The 23,773-nt window shown below is 34.3% G+C and overlaps 1 protein-coding gene across 4 annotated transcripts in view; it reads left to right on the top strand.

The window, feature by feature from the left end:
• Nucleotides 1-23,773, top strand: part of LOC150106688 (methylcrotonoyl-CoA carboxylase beta chain, mitochondrial-like) — a 321,267-nt gene that overhangs the window by 293,742 nt on the left and 3,752 nt on the right. For 3 of the 4 annotated variants that reach the window (XM_090392638.1, XM_090392640.1, XM_090392639.1), the window contains exons 11-12: nt 7,719-7,799; nt 14,824-14,964. In XM_090392638.1, the coding sequence (XP_090248764.1) occupies nt 7,719-7,799; nt 14,824-14,964 (222 nt within the window). Of the gene's footprint in view, nt 1-7,718; nt 7,800-14,823; nt 14,969-23,773 lie in introns of all 4 variants that reach the window. The other variant, XM_090392642.1, reaches the window with a different exon arrangement.

The following is a 23,773-nucleotide window of genomic DNA, read 5'->3' as shown; positions in this document are numbered from 1 at the left end:
CAAATAATCCACAATGATCCTACCCCCGACCTCATAAAACAGATAAACAGCACCTTACACACCTTAAAAAGTCAAAACAAAATAGATAAAACCACAATGAGACACACAACCCCCCGCATTACTCGCACCCCCTATATGTTCGGAAACATCAAAACCCACAAAGACGGTTATCCGATACGACCCATAGTCTCCTACAAGAACACCACCACAGCTCCTTTATCCAAATTTGTTGCCAAACTCATCAAACCACTACTAACTACGTCTATCTGTATGATCAAAAATCCAGATGACCTATTCTGGAAATTAAGCAACACTACTCCATCCCAGGATGACATCCTCTCCTCACTAGATGCAACTTCATTATACACCAACGTGGATGTTCCCAAAACTTTAGACATCGTACACACACTACTCTCCGAGGACCACACCCTACACACACGCACAAAATTAACACTAATTGACATCATTAGTTTCATTAAACTCACAATATCTGCCAACTTCTTTAAATTCAACAACTCCTTATATGTTCAAATTTTCGTCTCCCAATGGGCCAAAACATCAGTGGACAATTATCGGAGTTATTCCTGGCACACATTGAATCACTTCTACTCCCCCCTTCCCTCCCCCCCTGGCATCACCTTCTATGGCAGATACGTAGACGATATTCTATGCATTGGCAAACCCTCACACATCTCCGCCTTACAAACATCCTTCAAAGATTTTAGCAACAGACTACAATTCACCATGGAAACAGAACAGAACAAATCCATCAATTTCTTAAATCTTACATTAATCAGAAGCCATAACAGAATTGCCACGAAGATATTTCACAAGCCCACACATGTCGGAAACTACCTCCATTTCAATTCATACCACCCATATTCTGTTAAAAAATCTGTCATCCTATCACAATTTATCAATGCTTACAAATTCTCCACCAACAGCAATTTTCTTAACACTGAACTCAAGTATTTAACACAGGTTTTCAAAAATCGAAACTACCCCACGCATCTAATAAATTACACGAACTTTATGGCAAAATGCCGTCTTAACAATAATACAACAAAAACAGACTTCCCGACACGCATGGCCATCAAATTGCCATACATCCAAAACACATACAAGGCTTACAAATACATTTTCAAAAACACGAACTATAAGCTAATATTCACCACAAACCATAAATTAGGAACTCTCCTAAAACCTACTAAATCTCTCACTCATAAAGAATTATTCAAACGCCACAACGTAGTCTACAAATTTCCTTGTCAAAAAGACTGTGACGTCACCTACACGGGCTCTACAATTAGGTCGTTATGGACTAGACTACAAGAGCACTTCAGGGATTGCAATATTCCCATTCCTGAATATCTGAACACGAAAAAACATCGCAACATCAAAAAGAAAAACAAACCACAGAATACAGGGAAGACTGAAATTGCAGCTCACGCCCTTGAACTAAAACACATTCCCCAAATTGACAAAGCCATAATCATTGACAAACAAGAAAACGAAACGATGCTTAGAATATCCGAAACTATTGCTATAAAATGTGATGGTAATTCTATCAACGTCCACCGCCCCTACCTAATTTCCGAATGTTGGACGTTCCAAAACTTACAAATTAAGCCACGCCTCCGGCCATTTAGCGACAACAAATGCCCAAATTTGGCAGATACATCTTGCAGCCTTGACATAGCCCTACAGTCATTCCCACAAAGTTCCGACGATGGTCAGACGATGACCGAAACGGTCCACACCCCGTATACCCTTCCCCTTCCTTTCCCCCCCCTCTCCCCACAACAAAATAATATATATATATATTTATATATATATTATTAATAGTAACCCGGGTTCCCAAACTTATTTCCCGTGTCCCAAGTACATCCCCATGTTCTTTCCCCCCCCCCCTTCCACAAGAACTTGGATTTAGAAGGCATCTTTAAACCAAAATCAAGGTATGTACATAATTTTTCAACATTTTTTATTCTGCCATAATTGCCTTCTACACTCGCCCGTAATGTCCTAAATTAAATATATATACCCCTTTTGAGTTATGTTAGCCAATGTATTAAATATAAGGGACACTCCTAAACAAAAACAGGCTAAAATAGCCGTTAATTATATTAATGTGAACATTCGTTTCAGCATTGCAATTATCTTTTGAGTTGTATTTGTAATCATTGCTACATGGCCCCCCGAACTTCAACTTCCTATTTAATAACAATACAAGATTGCTTTCCTCATCAGTTTCTTCTAGCATAATCCCACCAATATAATACAACATTTAATATCTAATCACACTAAAGTGAATTACTTTACATTTACTGACATTGAACTGACAACCATTTTCGCCTACCCACAATTTCATCATATTCAAATCATTCTCCAATCGCTTGTCAAATCCCTCCCAATATCATTAATGTACAGATTGAATAACAGTGGACCAAGCATCATTAGCACCCCACCTCTCTTTTTATCCTTTCTATCTTCATGAAATACATCATACCCTTCCATCTCTATTCTTGTCAGAATGGCATCCTCATCCAATCATATCTCATTATTCGAATGATTTTTGATTGGATGAAATCAATCGATGCAGTTATTTAATTTCATTTGTTTGTAATACTTCTAGCATTCTTCTAATACTTCTAACAACATCCAATGAAGTGTTTTATTCTATTCAATTTATTTAATTCATTAATTTAATTATTTAATTCATGTTGTTTAATTATTAATTATTTATTTATTATTATTTGACCTCCATGAAATCAAGGATTCATCAAGGAAGGAATTCCTATAAATAACCCAAACCAGCTGTCATACCTTCCCTTAAATTCATTCACACTAGATGCACTCACTACCCCTACCTAAAGGCAAACTATACCAATCACTCACTGCTCTATGGGAGAAAAACCTAGCTCTTACTCCTTTCTTGACTGCAAATAAATTTAACTTCCAACTTCCATGGATGCCCCCGTGTTCTCTTCCATATAATAAAAAATTTCATCAGATGATATCCTATAATACCCATTCAAAAGTTTATAGACCTCTATCATATCACCCCCCCCCCCTCTTTCTTTTGTTAACTAGTGTCTGCAATCCACTTACTCACAATCTGTCCTCATAATCTAGATATAATCTTTGTAACTCTTCTTTGCACCTTTTCCACAACTTCTTTATTCCCTTGTAACCAAGAAGACCAAATCTGTGCACAATAATCCAGGTGTGGTCTTAACAAAGCCTTATAAAGAGGCTGGAACTGTAATCATGACAAAGTGCATAACTTTATACTTACTAACATTAAACTGACACCCATTTTCATTTGTCCAAATTTCCAGCCTATTCAAATCATTTTGTAAGTGCTGACTATCAGTAGCATCCCTGATTGCCCTGCCTATCTTCGCATCATTAGCAAACAATTGCACATCTGATGTTAGACCTTGCCTGATGCCATTAATGTACAGATTGAACAATCATTTTTATATATTAAAACCTGTGGTGAATTCATCACTAAAACACACGTAATAACCACAGTAATGACTATTTAATTCATAAATATTTCATCCCAAGTATCTTGGGACATCATCAGTACAGTAGTTTAAACAATACTAGGAATAACATACAGTTAGGGCACATGATTACAATGGAATCTCAATATACGTGCAGTAACGTGTTATAGAAGTAAATTAAATAAAACTGAAAAAAAAAAAAATAATAATAATAAATAAATAAATAAAATAAAATAAAAATATATATATATATATAAAGATTATTTTACACAATTTTGTATGACAATTTCCCATACTTTATGAATAGTAAGAACATCGTTGCAGTTTAAATTTGGTCTGTGTAGTAGGGCTTCAGCACTTTCTTTATATAAAGAATAGTTAATTTAAACCGCAACGATGTTCTTACTATGCCTAAAGTATGGGAAATTGTCATACAAAATTGTGTAAAATATCTTTATATATATATATATATATATATATTTATTTTATTTTTTATTTTTATTATTTTTTTTTCAGTTATATTTAATTTACTTCTATGACACGTTACTGCATGCATATTGAGATTCCATTGTAATCATGCACCCTAACTGTATGTTATTCCTAGTATTGTTTAAACTACTGTACTGATGATGTTCCAAGATACTTGGGATGAAATATTTATGAATTAAATAGTCATTACTGTGGTTATTATGTGTGTTTTAGTGATGAACAATAATGGCCCAAGGACTGAACCCTGAGGTACACCACTGGTCACCTTAAATCTGGCACATCCACACCCACTGTATACCAAATTTTGATATCTATCTGTCAACTGTCCCCTGATCCAAGTTAAGATTCTATAATCTAATCCCATATTCTCCAGTTTATGCACCAGCCTTTCGTGTGGTATCCTATCAAATACCTTAGAAAAATTCAACATTATCATAGTGTATCCATTCCGTTTATCCAACTCGGCCGTAACATTGTTATAAAATATAAGCAAATTGCTAAAGCATGATCTTCCTTTAGTAAACCTATGCTGTTCCCTGCAAAGTATAGAATGTTTGTCTACCCATTTCTGTATGCGAGTTCTTACCAACTTCTCTAAAATCTTCACTACCATACCAGAGAAACCGATGGATTGTAGTTAGACACATACATCAACTTTTGCACCACCCTTGTACAATGGAACTATCATGTATTCCTTCCATTCATGTGATGTCATTCCTGAGCTGAGACTTAAGTTATACAAACATGTAAAAGGCCTAGCAATTTGGCTGAACATTCCTTTAGCAAACGGATGATATTCCATCTGTCTCTATAGACAAATTCTTATTCAGGTTATCAACAGCTCTTCAACCTCATTTTCATGAACCTCAAACTCTTCATCCAATGTAGCAGTAGCACTGTGCACCATGTTACATACACCTGGTTGATATATCTTAGCAAAGTGAGCACTCATTAACTGAACAATCTCATTAGCTTTTGACACTCAAGTACCATCTGCATTCAAGAAAGTTATTCTTTCACATGCATCCTTTCTTTTGCTTGCAGCATAACAACAAAATTCTTTTGGATTGCCTTTAGCTTGCATGGCCAATTTCTTTTCACACTCCGATTTAGCTTTCTGCACAATACTCATTACTTCTCTGGCTTGAGCTTTATATATTTTATAACTCCTCTCACTGATATTCCTTCCACATCATTCTCTTTTTGTGGATCTCTTGTTTAATAAGGTTGGACATCCATTTCACCCCAACCTATTTATTCTTCGAACATTAGGGATACATTGAGATATATAGGGATACACAGAAGGATACATTGTCTTGTAACAATTCAATAAATTTCTCTTCTACCCAATCGATGTTTGGAAAATTAAAGTCACCCATAATGATCATCATCATCATGCTATTTGGTATCCATAAGGCTAAATCGGCAATGCATTTCTTCATCTCCTGCAACCGAGCCACTAGGTCTATAGCAACACCCTACCATATATTTCATTTTGTTACACTCCAGTTCCAAACTCACCGCTACGTGGGACATTGTTACCATCATTGTTTTCTTGTGTTTCTACCCTAACCAGACTTAAGTCATCTGATATCATTAGTAGTACTACTTTTCCTCTCCTATCTCTTCTGTCATTCCTAAAAATAGTATACTCATTACACTCGATCTTACTTACCATATCTGATTTTGATAGCCAGGTTTCACTAATGCCAACAATCTAAGGCCACATCGTATTCAGTAAAGCAACAAACTCAATCCCTTTGTTTCTAATGCTCCTAGCATTTGTGTATAGACATAATAAATTATCACCTAGCTTATTCTTATAATTAGATATGCAATCTATTTGGTCTTGTTCTAGAATTTTCTCTTTTCCCTCCCCAGACATACTTAAAAGGTCCAACCCCAAATCATATTTTTCCACCCCTTCGCCACATATATAACCATGCTCGAAGACATTCATATCTTTATTATGTTTGCATACCATAACTGAACTTTCACATACATTTTTCCCATTCCTCCCTTGATGATCTAGTTTCCCTGACTCTATGAATTAGGTCTCATACCAAGAAGTAATTTCTCCAGGCTCCTATGCCAAATGAATTCAAGTGCAGGCCATTGTCCTTATACAAGTCTTTTCTGCCATCAAACTCACTCCACGCATCTAAAAACTTGCATCCATTTCTTCCATGCAACCTGCGCATAAAATCATTTGTTATCATCGCCCTCCTTCTTAATTCAGTACTGTCATATCTGGGTAGCAAACCTTCAATTTTTATTCTCTCACTTCTTCCAACAGACCTTTTATATCTTCTTTCATACTATATTTGTCACTACTTAAATTATTAGTATCTACCAGAACCAATTACACTTGTCATATTTTTAATTTTCACCCTGGGAAACTAGAAGTGGTAACTCAAATAAATCAAGCTCAAATATTAAGATTGAGTCACCATACCATATCATCTCTTTTTTCTTAGATTTTAACTGACTTACCTTGTTGTTATTAATATTATGATTACCAACTTCAGTACTTTCCTTCCTGTTCTTGTTCTGATCCTTTATTGTATCTAAGTTTAGTTAAATATTTTTCCACCTTTTCTAATTCTCTGGTTGATTTTCTAATAATTTCTTTTAATTGAGATATTTCTAATGTCATCTTGTCCTCAGATAAATGATCATCATCACTATAGCAGTACTTTTGTTCATCAGGACAAACGCTCTCCTTGGTAATAAGAACTAGAACTTTAATCACTGCCTTGTTACAATGAGTTTTTGGCACCATTTTTAAGAGTAGTAAAAGCTAATCATATTTCTTCTGTTATGTTATAAAATGCTGTAGTATAATAATTACACTTAAAAACTACAATAATATACTAAAAATACAGAATTAATCCAAGAAAACACTTGATAAATAACAAAATTATAATTATTGTTATTAAATAAATAAATTTAATTTAATTATTTAATTTCTAACAACATCCAATGAAGTATTTTATTCTATTCAATTTATTTAATTCATTAATTTAATTATTTAATTCCCACTATTTCTGTCAGAATGACATCCTCATCCAACCATGTCTCACTTATTCTAACAGATTTTGATTGGATGAACTCAATCGATGCAGTTATTTAATTTCACTTGTATCTAATACTTCTAGCATTCATATACAAACAGAAAAGCTCATTCCTGGATCTATAACAAGTTTCACTGGTACCACTTATCAGATGTTCTCCATACCTTCCTCATGTCATTTTTATCCTTACTCATCCCAGAACCCTCTTCAAATTGAGCTATTTTTCCGATATCCCAGGCCATCCCATTCCCCTGTCTACACACACCAGTTCAATTCATCTTTCAAACTCATTCCACACTTTAACAAACTGCATGCCTTTCTCTTCAGATATTTCTGCTAACAAGATATAATGTTAAATCATATAAAATGTCAGTACCAACGTAACAAATATTTATTTAGACTTTCTGCAGTTGATAAGTTAAGATTTTTCAAAAGCAGTACTGCAATTTTCTTGCAAAGGAGTCTTAAATGCTAGTTATAATTGTTATAAGTTCTCTTCCTTTTCTGCTGTCTATCTAAGATGTTTCTGACTGTAAATCCTTTTTTTTAAGCTCAATGACACTTATTCATTTCTTGTGAAAATAAATTTTGTACTATATTTATGCTGTAACAAAAATTAATTAATATTTTTTGTTTGTTTCAGTGTGGGTGGTCATTTTCGCCAAACTTTCTTTTTTCTTGGCCATTAGCAAAGACAAGTATGTCTTATAGTCCATCCTCTCAGGTAAATTATAAAAAAAGGAATTACAAAAATAAAGTTGGGAAGTTATTTTTATAACTTCCCAACCAAATTATTTAATCTAAATAATTTATATAATAATTGGAAATTAAAATACTTCAATGAAGTAACAGTTAGTCAACAAATTAAAACTTTTTTAATGAAAATTAACTGAAGTGATTATGATGTATTTTGAAGTACTGGATCCAATCCTAAAATCTAAAAAAATTCCATTCCATTACACGAAGATTTTTGTAATTATGATTTGCAGTGTAAACCTCCCAGGTCAAACACTGTAAGATCACTCTTCCCACTCAGAGGCAAAGTGGCTAGCTTTGTTATGAACAAATCCTCTGAGCTGTCGCTAATCCAGCACTCTTAAATCATGGATAGTCTCCATCACTTGCTGTTTTAGGTAATTATCTTTCACTAACTCCATAAATTCTATTAACTTCCCCTGAGTATATTATTTCTTCCTTCCTGTCTTTATGTAGAAAGTATTTTTACCTTGGGTATAATTATGTTAAAGATACCAAGCAATTTTAAACCTGGTTTTACTCCATTTTTCCCAAGTAAGCAAACAGACAAAAATGTCAAGTTTGCGCCTGCAAGTGATGCAAGACTAGCTGCCTTCCTGTCTTTGTTCCCATAGTTGATATCCAGGGGCAGCTCGTGCATAGGCACTGCGGAACTGCAGCACCCCCCAATTTTTCTCGATATATAAATATATTTATTAATTTATTTATATTTGCTTGTAATATTTAATTTTATCATCAACAATCCTATACAGTTCTCTTATTTTGTATAAAAAAATAATAAAAATCCATCTTGTAGCACTTAGGAGGGTGAAGGACTCTTGCAGCACTATGTTTACCACAGTGTCATGTGGTAAACATAGTGTCATGTTGCTATGCGGTCAAGCATATGCACGTCATAGTGAGATGCGAGCTATTAGCGTAATGCGGCACTGTCCGTCACGCAGTTCCACTGTTGTTTATATGCAGTTTGTGCCAGTAGTAGAATGTTTTTCGTAGTGCTTATTGTGTTTACTCCATCTCTTTAAATATTTAAAAGTTTTTAAGAGACGTTTTAATTGTAATTAAAGGAATTCCATTCCTTTAATTACAATTAAAAGAATATTTTTTATTTTTAAGTAATTTTGAATTATACCAAACTGTATAATTTTATTGATAATAAACAATATTTTTTTCATGAAACAAAATAAGAAGAATATGTTTTATTTTTATGTAATTTTGAATTATACCAAACTGTATAATTTTATCGATAATAAACAATATTTTTTTCATGTTTAATTTTTTTTTTAAATTTTTACCATAATTTTGATATTTTATCTAAACACATATACACTGTACTTACAGTGTGTATGTATATTTTGAAAGTTGCAGCACCCCCACGATTTCAAGCATTATGAGAGGAAAATTAACATTACATAACTCCATGAAGACAGAAATTAAAATGGCCTCAATAACGAGGACAGTCACATCCATGGAGGGCAATAGTAGCACTCTTTGTGATGATTCCTGTTGTTAATGCAGAAACGTAAATAGGGTAGTGCACCAAAATCTGTTTAAATATATGCCATACCATCTGGTTCTGTGAAACATGTGCTGCTTCCAGGAATAGTTTCTCCAATTTGAAACAGCATTTGTGAAGTAGCCTGGCTTTCTTCCATCTTATGAAGTGGTCTGTTTCCATGTTGAGATAATCTGATTTTTGGTTCTCCATTTTGGACGTATTTTTTGTGTTCTTTTTTTCCTTACTAAACTAGTTTGTCCTCTCTGTCCAAAATATTGAGTTCCACATTGGCAAGGAATGCTGTAGACACCAGTGAAGGAGTGAGACTAGGCAATCCTTAATTTGTCCTAGGCAAATAAAAATCTTGTTTAGTGGTTTGTAGACAGTTCTGATTCTGTGTTATTTCAGGAGAGAACCCAGTTAATCTGTTGTGCCTTTGACATAGGGCAATGATATAGTGCATGTAGGATTAGTCTATGTTTAAGGGATGGGGATTTTTTGTTCTTTTTAAGGAGTTTGGCAGGAGTTTTCTTTTTTTTTTTTTGTATCCATTTTGTTTCAATATGGGAGTAGAGAATGTTATTCCAGGTGCAGTGTTTATCTTGATGACAAAATTTACTCTGCCATGGAGGCTAAGGTTTGATAATTCCACACTTCTGGGCAGGATGGTGATGTGAAGTGGCCTGTAGGTGTCTTTCTTCCTTCCTATGTGTGTGTGCATGCATGCGTGAACTTATGGTAACCGAAGATATGAAGGATTCATCTGCTTGCCTTGTAAGTAACATATCTAAGAAGGCAAGAGCTCCTTCTGTTTCTTCTTAAAGAGTGGAACTGATTTCATCATCAAATTCCTGATATGTACCCTCAAGGGGTGTATAGGATACTATGATTATGATATTATAGTTAGTATATTATGATATTATAATATACTAACTATAACAGGATATGGTTAGAATGAACTTACATCATTACTAACTTCTTATCAACAATTTTCCTCCAATTCAATTTGTTATTTGTCAAGATTTCAACATTATCAGATCTTATATTTCTACCTTCTAAGGCACTTTTTATTGTAACAATCCACCTATATCTTGATCTTCTTCCTCTGTGTCTTTTTTCCTGCCGACCTGGTGGAGAACACTTGTTTTGCTAATCTTTCATCTCCCATTCTGTTTAAGAGACCATACCACCTGAGATAAGCTCTGCTAACACATTCCTGGATGCTAACAATGTTAAGTTCTTTCCTAATATAATCATTTTTAATATGATATTGCCACTGATGACAGCTGTTTACACCACTAATCTTTCTCAGGCCTCTCATATCTATGGTCTCTAGTCTGTGGTCAAGTGTTTTATTTCTAACCCAGCTCTCAGATCCATAAGTTAAAACTCGTTTCGAATACTGTCTTGTATACAGCTAATTTAGTGTTTTGACTCATTTATCTCTTACTCCATATAAATTTATTCAGTTGATTTCCTACCATACAGGCTTTGTTGATTCTGTTATCTATTTCCATATTTAATTTACTGTCTTCATTAAAAATTGTGCCTAAATGGCTGAAATGTTTTACTTGTTCTATAGGTTCTCCATTCACAATGGATTTGATAACTTCACTGTTTCTGCCTATTTTCATCGTCTTTGTCTTGTTATAGCTGATTTTCATACCTTATTATTACAACAGTTATTCAGTTTAGTGAGGGAATCTTACAGACTTTTACTGGATTTATTCAAAAGTATAACATCATCTGCATAAAGTTAAGAGCTGAGATTAACATTTTCAATTGTGATATCAGGTTTAATACTGCTTTCCTTCATAATGTGATCCATATAGATAACGAATAACAGAGGGGATAATGTACATCCTTCTCTGCCACCAGATTTAACATCAAACCATCTTCCTGTATCTCCTTGAATTCTAACTGCTGACTTATAACGCAAATAAAGACTAAGTATTGCTTGGTATAATGCCCCACTTAAACCATGGAACAGTACCGTTTTGAATAGCTTTTCTCTTGACACCTCATCATATGCCTTTTGCAGGTCTACAGAAGTTAAATATAGATCTTTGTTACATTCCCACGATTTCCCAACTATTTGCCGTAAAGTGAAAAATCTGATCCTGACAGCCTCTATTTGGCCTGAATCCAGCTTGTTCTTCACCAAGCTTCCTTTCCACAATAACTGTTTCTCAACTATATTTGATAAATCTTACCAGGAACACTCAGTAGGGAAATACCCCTATAAGTTTCACATTCAGTTTTATTTCCCTTTTTGTATATGGGTACTATGAGAGCTCTACTCCAATCATCTGGAATTCGTCCCTCTATCCAGGCCTTCTGAAATATGCATTGCAGCCACTGCAAGGCCTTTCTACATCCATACTTGAGCATTTCTGGTCTCCAGCTGCCTTTCCACATTTCAGACTTTTGATGGCTTTTTCTACTTTAAATATGGATATGTATTCCTGATTACATGCCTATTGGGTATTGTTTACGACTATGCTGTCACTGATTGTTTCATTTAGCAATTTTTTGAAGTAACTACTCCATACTTCAAGGATATCTTTTTCTCCCATTTTCATGTCACCTTTATCATTTCTAATTTCTTTTACACACTCTTATCTCCATTTCTGAGATTTTTCAACAGCCTCCAGAATATTTTGCCACTTTCATTATATTTATTTTCTGTGTTCTTGCCCAAGTCTTGTCATGACTGTTGTTTAGCTAGTTTAACAACCATGGAGTTCTGATTTTTCTTTCCTTAGAGTAAACCGATGACTTAACCTCGCCGAATTGATCAATGTTTTCTTCAGGTCTTGCCACTGAAGAAAACATTGAGAACAGGAACCAAACGCCAACATTTAGTTCCTGTTCTCAAACTCTTTCATTTTTTCTTGAATAATGTTTGTGTATTTTAGCCTACAGTTCAAATCTGAGAGCTGCTCAACTTTTATGTGCTTTAAAACTTTCTTACATGTTCTTCTTTTTGAAATTCAATTTTATCCTGCTCAAGACTAAATGGTGATCACTTCCGATTTCAAATCCTCTGTACACTCTAGTGTCCTGCACCAGTGAGAAAAACATTACTATCGACAGTAACATAGTTAATGAGACATTTCTTACTCTTTGCCTCTTCTCTCCTTGTGAATTGGTACACATTTTTATGTTTTAACTTTGTGTTAGTAATAACCAGTCCATGTCCTGAGCAGAAATCGAACAGGTATTTACCATTATTATTAGCTTTGCTCTTTTCTCCAAATTTTCCCAAAATATTTCTGTTTGACAATCATTTCCTACTCTGCTAATTAGGTCCACAACAAGGACCAGCTTTTCTTTTTTTTCATTGTGTTAGTTGCTTTCTCAAAAAATTCCTTCACTTCTACCTTAGTAGAACCTTCTGTGGGACCATAGGCACAAATAACTCTCATTGTCCAGTTCTCCATTCCGATATTTGTCTACCTCAGTCTACTTGATATTGAAACTAATTTAGGGATGGATATTATTGAGGAAATGTACAGTTAGAAAGAGCCTGTGGACCATGCAGCCAAATGGCAAAGACATTGTCTATATATACAGGGTGTTCGGGATAAATTTGACATATTTATAATTAATTATATTTTTCCGTAAGTTACATGTATTAACACACACTTCTCTTCATTTAAAAGTTTGGACCCTTCTTCATTCATATACAAGATGTCAGAAAGGATGGATAGCTGGAACCCACCTGAATCATGGAAGAGAATAACTTGTATCATGATGATTCGTGCCCGCCATCAAAATAAGGATATTACGACTGCTGCCCAATGCTCCCTGAATACAGTAAAAACAATCAGGCATGAACTAGAGACTTGCAATGGTGACTACGAGGATGTAGCAAGAAGAAAGATCCCTAGCAGACGATCTGATTGCGTTCGTACAGCAGAATTCCTCGCAAATCTGCAGGAACAGGTGTTAAAGAACCCTGGCATTGGAATTCGGGCTTTGTTCGTGGAGTTGCTAACTGTAGTCAAGCCCTGGATAACAAGGGTAGCCAATGGTAGGCCGTATGTATGGCAGCAGGATTCGGCCCCTTGCCACACCTCTGGGAAAAGTCAAAAATGGTTGTCTGAAAATTTCTACGACTTCACCAGTCCAAATGTTTGGCCTCCAAACTCCCCAGACCTTAACCCCATGGATTATTTTGTATGGGGCGCAGTTGAAAAAGACACCAATCGCACTTCCAGTAATACAAAAGCCCAGTTAATGGATAAAATTAAAACAGTTTTTGCGGCCCTTCCCAGGGAGACTGTAGCATCAGCTTGTTTGAGGTTCCGAAGCAGAATTGAAGCTGTGATCGATGCTAATGGTGGTTATTTTGAGTAAATCTTGTTGATAGTATTGTAATTAACTCTGCCTGTAATGTTTTTTTGTCAATTCATTAAATTTAATAGATACAAAGAAGATTTTCTTTTTCCTTACGAAACTGTCAAATTTATCCCGAACACCCTGTATATATATATATCTTAATCATATCTTAGGCTTGAATTAAGTGCTAAAGATTCATATGATTCCATGTATAAGTTTGCAGTGGGGGGGGGGAATTACTACTATACCTTCAATTTGTTTAAAGAACTGGTTGTTCCAGCTAAAATACCTTGATTTAAGTTCGTGCTTAAAAAGATCTTGCAAACGTCAGGAGGATAAATTTTGGACAGGAGGACTATTGTGTTCTCTACTGGAACATTTGTAAAAAGGGATGACACATCAATGCTTACTAAGCAATCTTTTTCCTCTAATTGAAGATTTTTTATAATTCTTTTGAAATGTATGTAAACTGTGGAAAGGGTACAAAGATGGATGACAAAGATGGTTTCAGGACTGTACAATTTTGGTTATGAGGATCGGCCGAGAGAATGTGGACTGCAGAGTTTGGTGGATAGAAGAAGGAGAGGTGATATGATTGAGACTTTTAAACTGTTGAGAGGTGGTTATAGGGTTGACACTGGGGAGTTCTTTCGCTTGGTTGAACAGCGGGAAGGAGTGATGACAAGAGGCCATCCCTGGAAGTTATGAAAGGAAACTGTGAGCAAGAGGGTGAGGAGTGGTTTCTTTGCATGGAGGATGGTTGAACCGTGGAATGCATTGCCTGATGGAGTGGTGAGAGCAAGAACGGTCAATGAGTTTAAGGAGTGGTATGATAGACTTTGTGTTTCTTAGGGGAGACCTCCCCTCGATGAGTCTTGACAGACTTTATGTTCTTAGGAAGGACCTCCCACGATGAGTCTTTTCACTCCATGGAGGCCTGAGTAGTAATAATAATAATAATAATAGTCTTAGTTCGTTTAGGCACATAAAAACAACAACAATATATATACACATGCTATTTAGTTTGTTTTTTGCATTTGTTTTACTTTTGATCATATTTGAGTAATGAAATGTTTAATATTCTTCATCCCTTCATCATCATTTATAACAGTAATTTGCTATGTTACATGAGTGTAAATTATTCCTTTAGGAATATCCAGTACCACTGGTAACTGATAGTAAAATAGACTTCAGACAGTTAGGCACTTACTTTCAAGATACTACTGGTGCCTTTTTCAGATCCTCACAGCTATTCCAAGATGGTATTATTATGCCTGCAGATACAAGGAGGGTTTGTATGTTATAGTCTATTTATTTATAAATCGAAATATGCAGACAGTTCATATTAACAGTAAACTCTTTAATAGTAATTAAAGCATCATTTTAGAACACACAGTGCCAGGACATATATAGGACAGTTAAAGAAACGTTGACAAGAAATAAATGCTATCTAGTGTGTTCAAGGAAACTGCTTCTTATCAAGTTATTGTACAACTTGATAATTCTAATTTTAAAATGGCAATTCTCTGTTCTCTTTTGACCATAACCTATTATCAGCTACAAAATAATAAAAAATAATTATGTTATCTAATCACTTGAATAGGTAACTTAAAATTACTCTTTCATAATAATTTCTACATTTTAATAACTTTCTTTTGGGTTATGTGAGCAATTAACTAATATCTGAAAAGAGTAAAGAACTATTGTAAAAGGAAACAAAATATGATTATTAAGGCTATCCTTTTGCATACACACTTCATAGGTTATCAACCAAAATAAAAAGAATGATGATTGTATTGTCAATGTCAAAAATTTTAAACCTACAGTTTAAAAGTTTTTTTGAGATTTGGACAAAATACTTGCTATTTAAATGCACATCCAGTCTATGCAGAACTTTTTCTATCTTAGAAAGAGTTTATCCTTCTTCTGTTCCATTAAGTACAGCTTAACACCATCATACATACATACATACATACATACCACAATCGCAAGCCTCTTTCATTACCTAGTTTAGAAAATGGCACCTTTTTGCAACTTCTTTCCAAATTGTCTATTTATTTTATCAATCATTCTTGAAAATTTTAATTTTAAATGGTGATCCTGTTCTCTTTTGACCACAACCTATTATCAGCAGCAATTTTTTATTTTTTTATTTTTTATTTTTTGAGATTTGGATAACAATACTTACTATTCAATCAGATATACTGTCAAATTCTATTATGTTGTTCTTTAATTTTTTGTTAATCATTAATCCAACTCCACTGATTCTTTCCTTATCTTGGCTTCTATAATACAGTATGTCTCCATTTTTTAATTGAAGAATTTCTTCACAATAGTCCAAGAATGTCCCATTTTAGTCGCTTTAGCTCTTCAGTTAAGTTTTGCCACACTTCACTGCCATACTGCTCAGAGACCTACAGTTTAAAGTTCCAAAGTCTAGTTTCCAACTGCAGTGAGATCTGGTTACCTAGGATTCTTTTCACCCTCTTATCTTCATGTTTAACCTACTGCCATAGGTGGTAACAATCTGTCCTCCAAGGAATGAGGGCCATTTTATTCCTGCCTGATCCATCTTGGAAAAACTTATACGAGGGTGGTCTGAAAAGTTCTTGGCCTTGGCCATAGAATGGCAACACTATTGGCAATTTTTTTTTTTTTTTCTAAGTTAGTACATCTGTCATAAGCATCCATGTAAAATGGCAAGTCATTCTATCAAGTACCGTATATTTCAATAGATAACACACGCGTTATCTATACAAAAAAAGTCTAAATTCGTTAAAAATGAACATGCGTAGTATACATTTGAAAGGTATGAGAGGTAAATCAAATGTAATAACAAAACTAAAGTAGAAGTATTACTTAATATTTATTTAACATTACACTATTCAAATCCAAATCCAAAATTTCAATATTGAAAGAATCAATGCCATTAAAAATTTCGTTTGGTATTTCTTCAGCTTCATAATCAATGACGGCCAATTTGGAATACTTACAATTGTTTTAACTTCTGCTGTAGTGTGTACTCTACACGAATCCACACTAACAGAGATTTTGGGTTGAAAACTGCCATTTGTCTCTTTCGCCACACGTTCTCCAACCAAAATTTCATAACCTCGGAATTTATCCAACCTTTATCATTAGCAGTAACAATAATATCTTTGGAATGACAACCTTTTGTTCCAAAAGGTTGTGATTCCAAATGTGGAAATTGTAAAATTTTGAATTAAAAAAATCGACCACCGCTACTAACAACGCATGTGCTTTTAAAGAATTCCACAGTCCTCTGTCTGTACTTCCTAACTCTACCACTAGGTGGCGCATGTGCATTATCTATACAGCAAAAGGAGTGATGAAAATGTTGGGGGTGCTCATTATCAATCAAAAAATACGGTAGTTTGTTTTATACAGCTGTCTGAAGCAAAAGTGTTGTCTGTGTCCATTGAAATGGATAAAATCAAGTATCATGGGGTTATTAAAATTTTAATATAAAAGGTCATCATCATCAACAAATTCCTGCCATGTACCCTCAAGGGGGTGTATAGGATATGATAGTACTACATGAAAAATTTACATCGTTACTAACTTCCTATCTACAATTTTCCTCCAAATCAGTCTGCTACTTATCAAGACTCCAACATTATCAGATCTTATATATTTCTGTCGTCTAACGTGCTTTGTACCATATCAATCCAGCTATATCTTGGTCTATCTCTGGGTCGTTTTCCTGCCAATCTGGCAGAGAACACTTGTTTTGCTAATCTTTCCTCTCCCATTCTGTTTAAGTGACCATACCACCTGAGATTAGCTCTGCTAACGCATTCCTGAATGCTGACAATGTCAAGTTTTTTCCTAACATCCTCGTTTTTAATATGATATTGCCATTGATACCATTTGTTCACGCCTCTAATCTTTGATCAAGTGTTTTACTTCTGATCCAGCTTTCAGATCCATAAATTAAAACTGGTTTGAACACTATACAGCTAATTTAGTGTTCTGACTAATTTCTCTCTTATTCCATATGAATTTATTCAGTTGACTTCCTACCATACCAGCTTTGTTGATTCTGCTGTCTATTTCCGTATTTAATTTACCATCTTCACTAAAAATCGTGTCGAAGTAGCTGAAATGTTTTACATGTTCCACAGGTTCTCCATTTACAACAAAGTTGACATTTTCAACGATTCTGCCTATATTCATTGTCTTTATCTTTTTATTGCTAATCTTCATACCATATCTATTACAACAGTTGTTCAGTTTAGTCAGGAAATCTTGTAGTGGATTTATTTAGAAGTATAACATCATTCGCACAAAGCAAAGAGCCGACATTAACATCTCCAATTTTGATATCATATTTAATACCACTTTCCTTCATAATATGATCCATATAGATAATGAATAACAGGCAGTGGTGAATTCTCCATGCTTACTATGCAAGCTCATTAATTGAGAGAGAAGTAATATTTATTTGTTAATAAATGCATACATTTATAAGCATTCCATTTAGGCTTTTATTTTTGTAGACAGAAGACGTCTTAAGCTTGCACGGCAATAATTGAGCTTTGCGTTGTGTATCGAAGCTGATGCTTGCTCGTTTAGTCAAAGCTACCTTGGCTTGCTCAGTTGTAGGAGCTTACTGGTCCTCACAGCGCCACTGTGATTTCATGCGCATGCATAGCCATTTCACGTGTCTCACTCTGTTGCTTAAACTACAGGCCATACGCAGTCAACGTAGTTCTAGCCAGTGAGCTTCAGCAGCCTTTACAAGTGTGCGTGTTGCTTTGGAAAATTAAGTTACTACCAACTTTTTATGATGATGTTATTGATCAGTTCATAAAGAAGAATGTAGGGTAGAATTTTTTTTTTAACAAGTAAAATTTATTTGTAAGCTTCCTATAATAGTACAAAATGTTGAACAATCATATGTGTAACCTAAGAGCAACAGCTCATCCAGGTTACAATATGCATACAGTTAGAAAAATTTATGCAATTCATTTTCATTATATATATATATATATGTACATTCATATAATATAATATAATTACATAATAAAATTGCAGGAGACATGCTAATATGTACAGAGAAAGTTGCATAACAAATAATTAGGAACAAAATAAAGCAGTTAAATAGCATTAAAATTTTTATGATCTTTGAATACAAATATGCTAAAAAGCAATAATTTATACAATTATTTTGAACAGAGATTCCTCATTTCTATAGGAAAATAAATACTCTTTGATTAGAGTTTTGTATTTGTTTGGGTTAGTTTCATTTCTTATTGTTAAAGGTAGCGTGTTGAATACTTTTGGCGCTAAATAAGTATAATGTTTGTATATTGCTTCTTTATTTGCTTTTGGAACTATATATTTTAGGCCCTTATGTCTACTAAGGAAAGCATCTTGTTTGATATTTACGTATTCGTTGTCATGTTTTATGAATAATAGTACTCTATAGACGTATAAATATCTAAGGGAGAGTATGTTTAGTGTGGTTTATTCATTACACATTGCAGTATCCTTATATTTGTTTCTAGTTAAGATTTTAATTACTTTATGCTGAGTCGAGACTAAAGGATTCAGCATAGTGCGATAGATTCCTCCCCAACTTAATATACCATATTGTAGTGTGCATTGAATCCAGGCAGAATATAATATTTTTAGCATACTTAAATTTAAGAATCTGTTTAGGTAGTAAAGTATGTTTAACATAATCCTTACTTTATTTACGACATCGGTAATATGTGGTTTCCAGCTTAAACTACCACCAATTTTTAATCCCAAGTAAGTTATTACACTGACTTTTTCTATTTTCTTGCAGTTGCAATTTGAATTTGTCCTGCAATTCTAATCATGCAGTGAAGTTCATTTTGCAAGTTAAAATTTACATATTTAGTTTTTGAGACATTCAGACTGAGTTTGTTTAACTGGAACCAGTTTGTTACTTTCAAAATATCAGCATTCACGGTGGTTTTCATTTGTTTGGCTGTGTCTGTAGAGAAAATTAGTACTGTATCATCTGCAAAAGTATTTATTTTACTGTTTAGTTTAAGATTGCAGAAGTCATTGATATAAATATTAAATAAAATTGGTCCCAAGACAGATCCTTGTAGTACACCACAGTCTAGTGTTTTGGAGCTGCTATAGCTGTTGCTTATTTTTACAATTTGTGATCTGGCATTTAAGTAATTTTTGAACCAGTTTAGGGCAGTACCTTGTATTCCTATGACTTCTAATTTTTTTATTAAAATTTCATGTGATACAGAGTCAAAAGCTTTGTGTATATGTAGAAATAGTAAATTTGTATTCAAGTAGCTAAATTGAAAAATATAGAATATCATTTGTAAAATAAATGTATTTGTATGATTAAATGTACATAAATTTCTAAATATATAGTTTTAAATGGTCAGTACAGGTAACCCTCGTATAACGCGGTACTTATACAACGTGGTTTTGACAAAAGCACAGACTAGAAATTGTAGTAACCCTTTATCTTTTCATATATTTTTCACCACGCAACTTAAAAATCTAATTTTATCTTCGTTAAATTTGTGTCTGCCCGTATCGCACAGGTAGTTATAAGTAGCGAATTTATATTAGGGGAAACACCCTTTATCACGCATGTACATCAATTGTATACCTATAAAGTGTTTATTGTTGAAAATTGTCTTCGTTTTCTGCCAGGAAAACGCATTAAAAATCATAAGTGTGTTATCTCAAGCTGAGCACTTTATTTTCTGGTGAGTTGTAAAAAAAATTATTTTTATAGTAATGGCCACAAATTGCATTGAAAGGGAAAAAAATGAATATCGAAAAGAAAATTCGTCTAGAAAAAAAAAATTAAAGTCATGGATCAGTTGAAAAATGGAGAAAAACCAGTTGTTGTAAGGACATTGAATATAAATGAATCAACAATTCAAACAATCAAAAACAATGAACATAAAATCTGAAAAAGTGTTTATTGCTGGGCTGACAGTAAGTGCAAAGCTCATTGTTTGTGTATGCAATTTTCTAAGAGAAAAATGAAGAAATCTCTAATGATTTGAAAAGAAGATGCACTCAAAAGAAAATTCCTTTGAATGGAAATCTTATTAAACAAAAAACTCTCAATGTTTATAAACATTTATAATACAGACCAGGTGTTCAATACTGATGAATCTGGGTTATATTGGAAAAAGATGCTGAAACGCACCTATATTTCGAAAAATGAAAGATCAGCTCCTGGATTCAAAGTTTCCAAAGACAGAATTACTTCTGTTTTGTAGTAATGCATCAGGTGATTACATGACAAAACTAATGTTTATTAACCAATCCTCAAATCTTTGTGCAATGAAAGATTAAAATATGCACTTATTTTTATTTTGCCTAAAACATTTATGCATTGCGTGCAATGAAGCTTAATTACAATTTGTAATTTTTATAATTTTATACTATGTATTTGTGTCATAGTTTATGTTTTCTTAACTTGCATGAATTACCTGAATTAAATAAAAAAATATTTTTGTTGGATATGTCATTGTTGTTTATATATACAGGGTGTTCAGGATAAATTTGACATATTTATAATTAATTATATTTTTCCGTAAGTTACATGTATTAACACACACTTCTCTTCATTTAAAAGTTTGGACCCTTCTTCATTCATATACAAGATGTCAGAAAGGATGGATAGCTGGAACCCACCTGAATCATGGAAGAGAATAACTTGTATCATGATGATTCGTGCCCGCCATCAAAATAAGGATATTACGACTGCTGCCCAATGCTCCCTGAATACAGTAAAAACAATCAGGCATGAACTAGAGACTTGCAATGGTGACTACGAGGATGTAGCAAGAAGAAAGATCCCTAGCAGACGATCTGATTGCGTTCGTACAGCAGAATTCCTCGCAAATCTGCAGGAACAGGTGTTGAAGAACCCTGGCATTGGAATTCGGGCTTTGTTTGTGGAGTTGCTAACTGTAGTCAAGCCCTGGATAACAAGGGTAGCCAATGGTAGGCCGTATGTATGGCAGCAGGATTCGACCCCTTGCCACACCTCTGGGAAAAGTCAAAAATGGTTGTCTGAAAATTTCTACGACTTCACCAGTCCAAATGTTTGGCCTCCAAACTCCCCAGACCTTAACCCCATGGATTATTTTGTATGGGGCGCAGTTGAAAAAGACACCAATCGCACTTCCAGTAATACAAAAGCCCAGTTAATGGATAAAATTAAAACAGTTTTTGCGGCCCTTCCCAGGGAGACTGTAGCATCAGCTTGTTCGAGGTTCCGAAGCAGAATTGAAGCTGTGATCGATGCTAATGGTGGTTATTTTGAGTAAATCTTGTTGATAGTATTGTAATTAACTCTGCCTGTAATGTTTTTTTGTCAATTCATTAAATTTAATAGATACAAAGAAGATTTTCTTTTTCCTTACGAAACTGTCAAATTTATCCCGAACACCCTGTATATATATATATATATTTTTTTTTAAAAAAACCGATTTCAGAACCTAATCCTGCTTTTTGTATGTGATCTGAGTCTCGCATAACGTGATTTATATAATGTGACATTTCTGTGGAACCTGACATCTGCGTTATACGAGGGTTACCTGTAATTCATTATTCCGATAATCAGATTTCAATCACACCTCTCACTCCCTGAATGATAACAAGAGCAAGTGTGAATTTCAAGACTAGCATTCGTCCCTGATAACAGGGGATAATGTACATCTTTGTCTCACTGCTGACTTACAACTCAAATAAAGACTAAGTATTGCTTGATATAATGCCCCATTGACACCATATAACTGTAGTGTATTGAATAGTTTCTCTCTTGTTGACACCATGTAACTGTAGTATATTGAATATCTTCTCTCTTGGCACCTTGTCATATGCCTTTTCCAGATCGACAAACCTTAAATACAGCTCTTTGTTATATTCCCATGATTTCTCAACTATTTGTCGTAAAGTGAAGATCTGATCCTTACAGGCTCTATTTGGCCTGAATCCAGCTTGTTCTTCACCAAGCTTTTCTTCCACAATTTTTCTCAACCGTTTCTCAAGTATACTTGCATAAATCTTACCAGAAACACTCAGTAGGGAAATACCTCTGTAATTCTCACATTCAATTTTATTTCCCTTTTTATATATGGGTACTATGAGAGCTCTACTCCAATCATCGGGAATTCGTCCCCCTGTCCAGGCCTTCTGAGCTATGATGTGCAGCCACTGTAAGACTTTTATACCACCATACTTCAGCATTTCTGGTCGAATACAGGGCCAGTCCGAGAATATCTAATGCCCCAAGGCAAAGAAAATTTGGGTGCCCCTATACATTGTCTCTCTATATATATTTTGTCATACTCACACAAGCACACGTACTCCTACCCAAGTGGATATTTATAAAAATGATATCATTCCCTGCTCATCTTGGGACAGATGCCAGAAGGAGAAAAAATCCCTGCACTTGAGGTTAAGTATACAAAGAGCAGGAGAGTGGAAGAAATAGAGAAAGGCGAAAATAATGTAGGATCATCAGCGAGCACCAGGACGGCTTGACTTTTTTCAGTTTTTTATTATTAATGAAGGTTTTATTAATTTTTTTCGAAGGTTGTAAAATTTCTCTGAACTAGTAGCAAAATCTGGTGCCCCAAAGTCTTAGTGCCCCTAGGCGATTGCCTAGGTTCGCCTAATGATAAAACTGGTCCTGGTCGAATATCATCTACTCCTGCTGCCTTTCCACATTTGAAGCCTTTGATGGCTTTTTCTACTTCAAGTATGGATATATATTCCTGACTATATGTTTGTCGAGTGTTTTTTATCACTGTGCTACCACTGCTTGTTTCATTTAGCAATTTTTTGAAGTAATTACTCCATACTTCAAGGATATCTTTTTCTCCAGTTTTCGTTTCACCTTTATCATCTCTAACCCCTTTTACAGCACTCTTTCCTCCATTTCTAAGCTTCTTCAACAACCTCCAGAATATCTTACCACCTTCTTGATATTTATTTTCTATGTTCTTGCCAAGGTCCTCCCATGACTTTTGTTTAGCTAGTTTTACTCAGTGTTTAGCTTTCTTACATTTGTCTCTGTATTCTCTAAGAGCACAAGCTGACTTATTTGC

This window comes from Typopeltis vanoorti, chromosome 5 (genome assembly GCF_054136105.1).
Source record: "Typopeltis vanoorti isolate ZY-2024b chromosome 5, IOZ_Tvanoo_1.0, whole genome shotgun sequence".
Classification (NCBI taxonomy): domain Eukaryota; kingdom Metazoa; phylum Arthropoda; class Arachnida; order Uropygi; family Thelyphonidae; genus Typopeltis; species Typopeltis vanoorti.
This window is presented reverse-complemented; position numbering and strand designations above follow the sequence as displayed.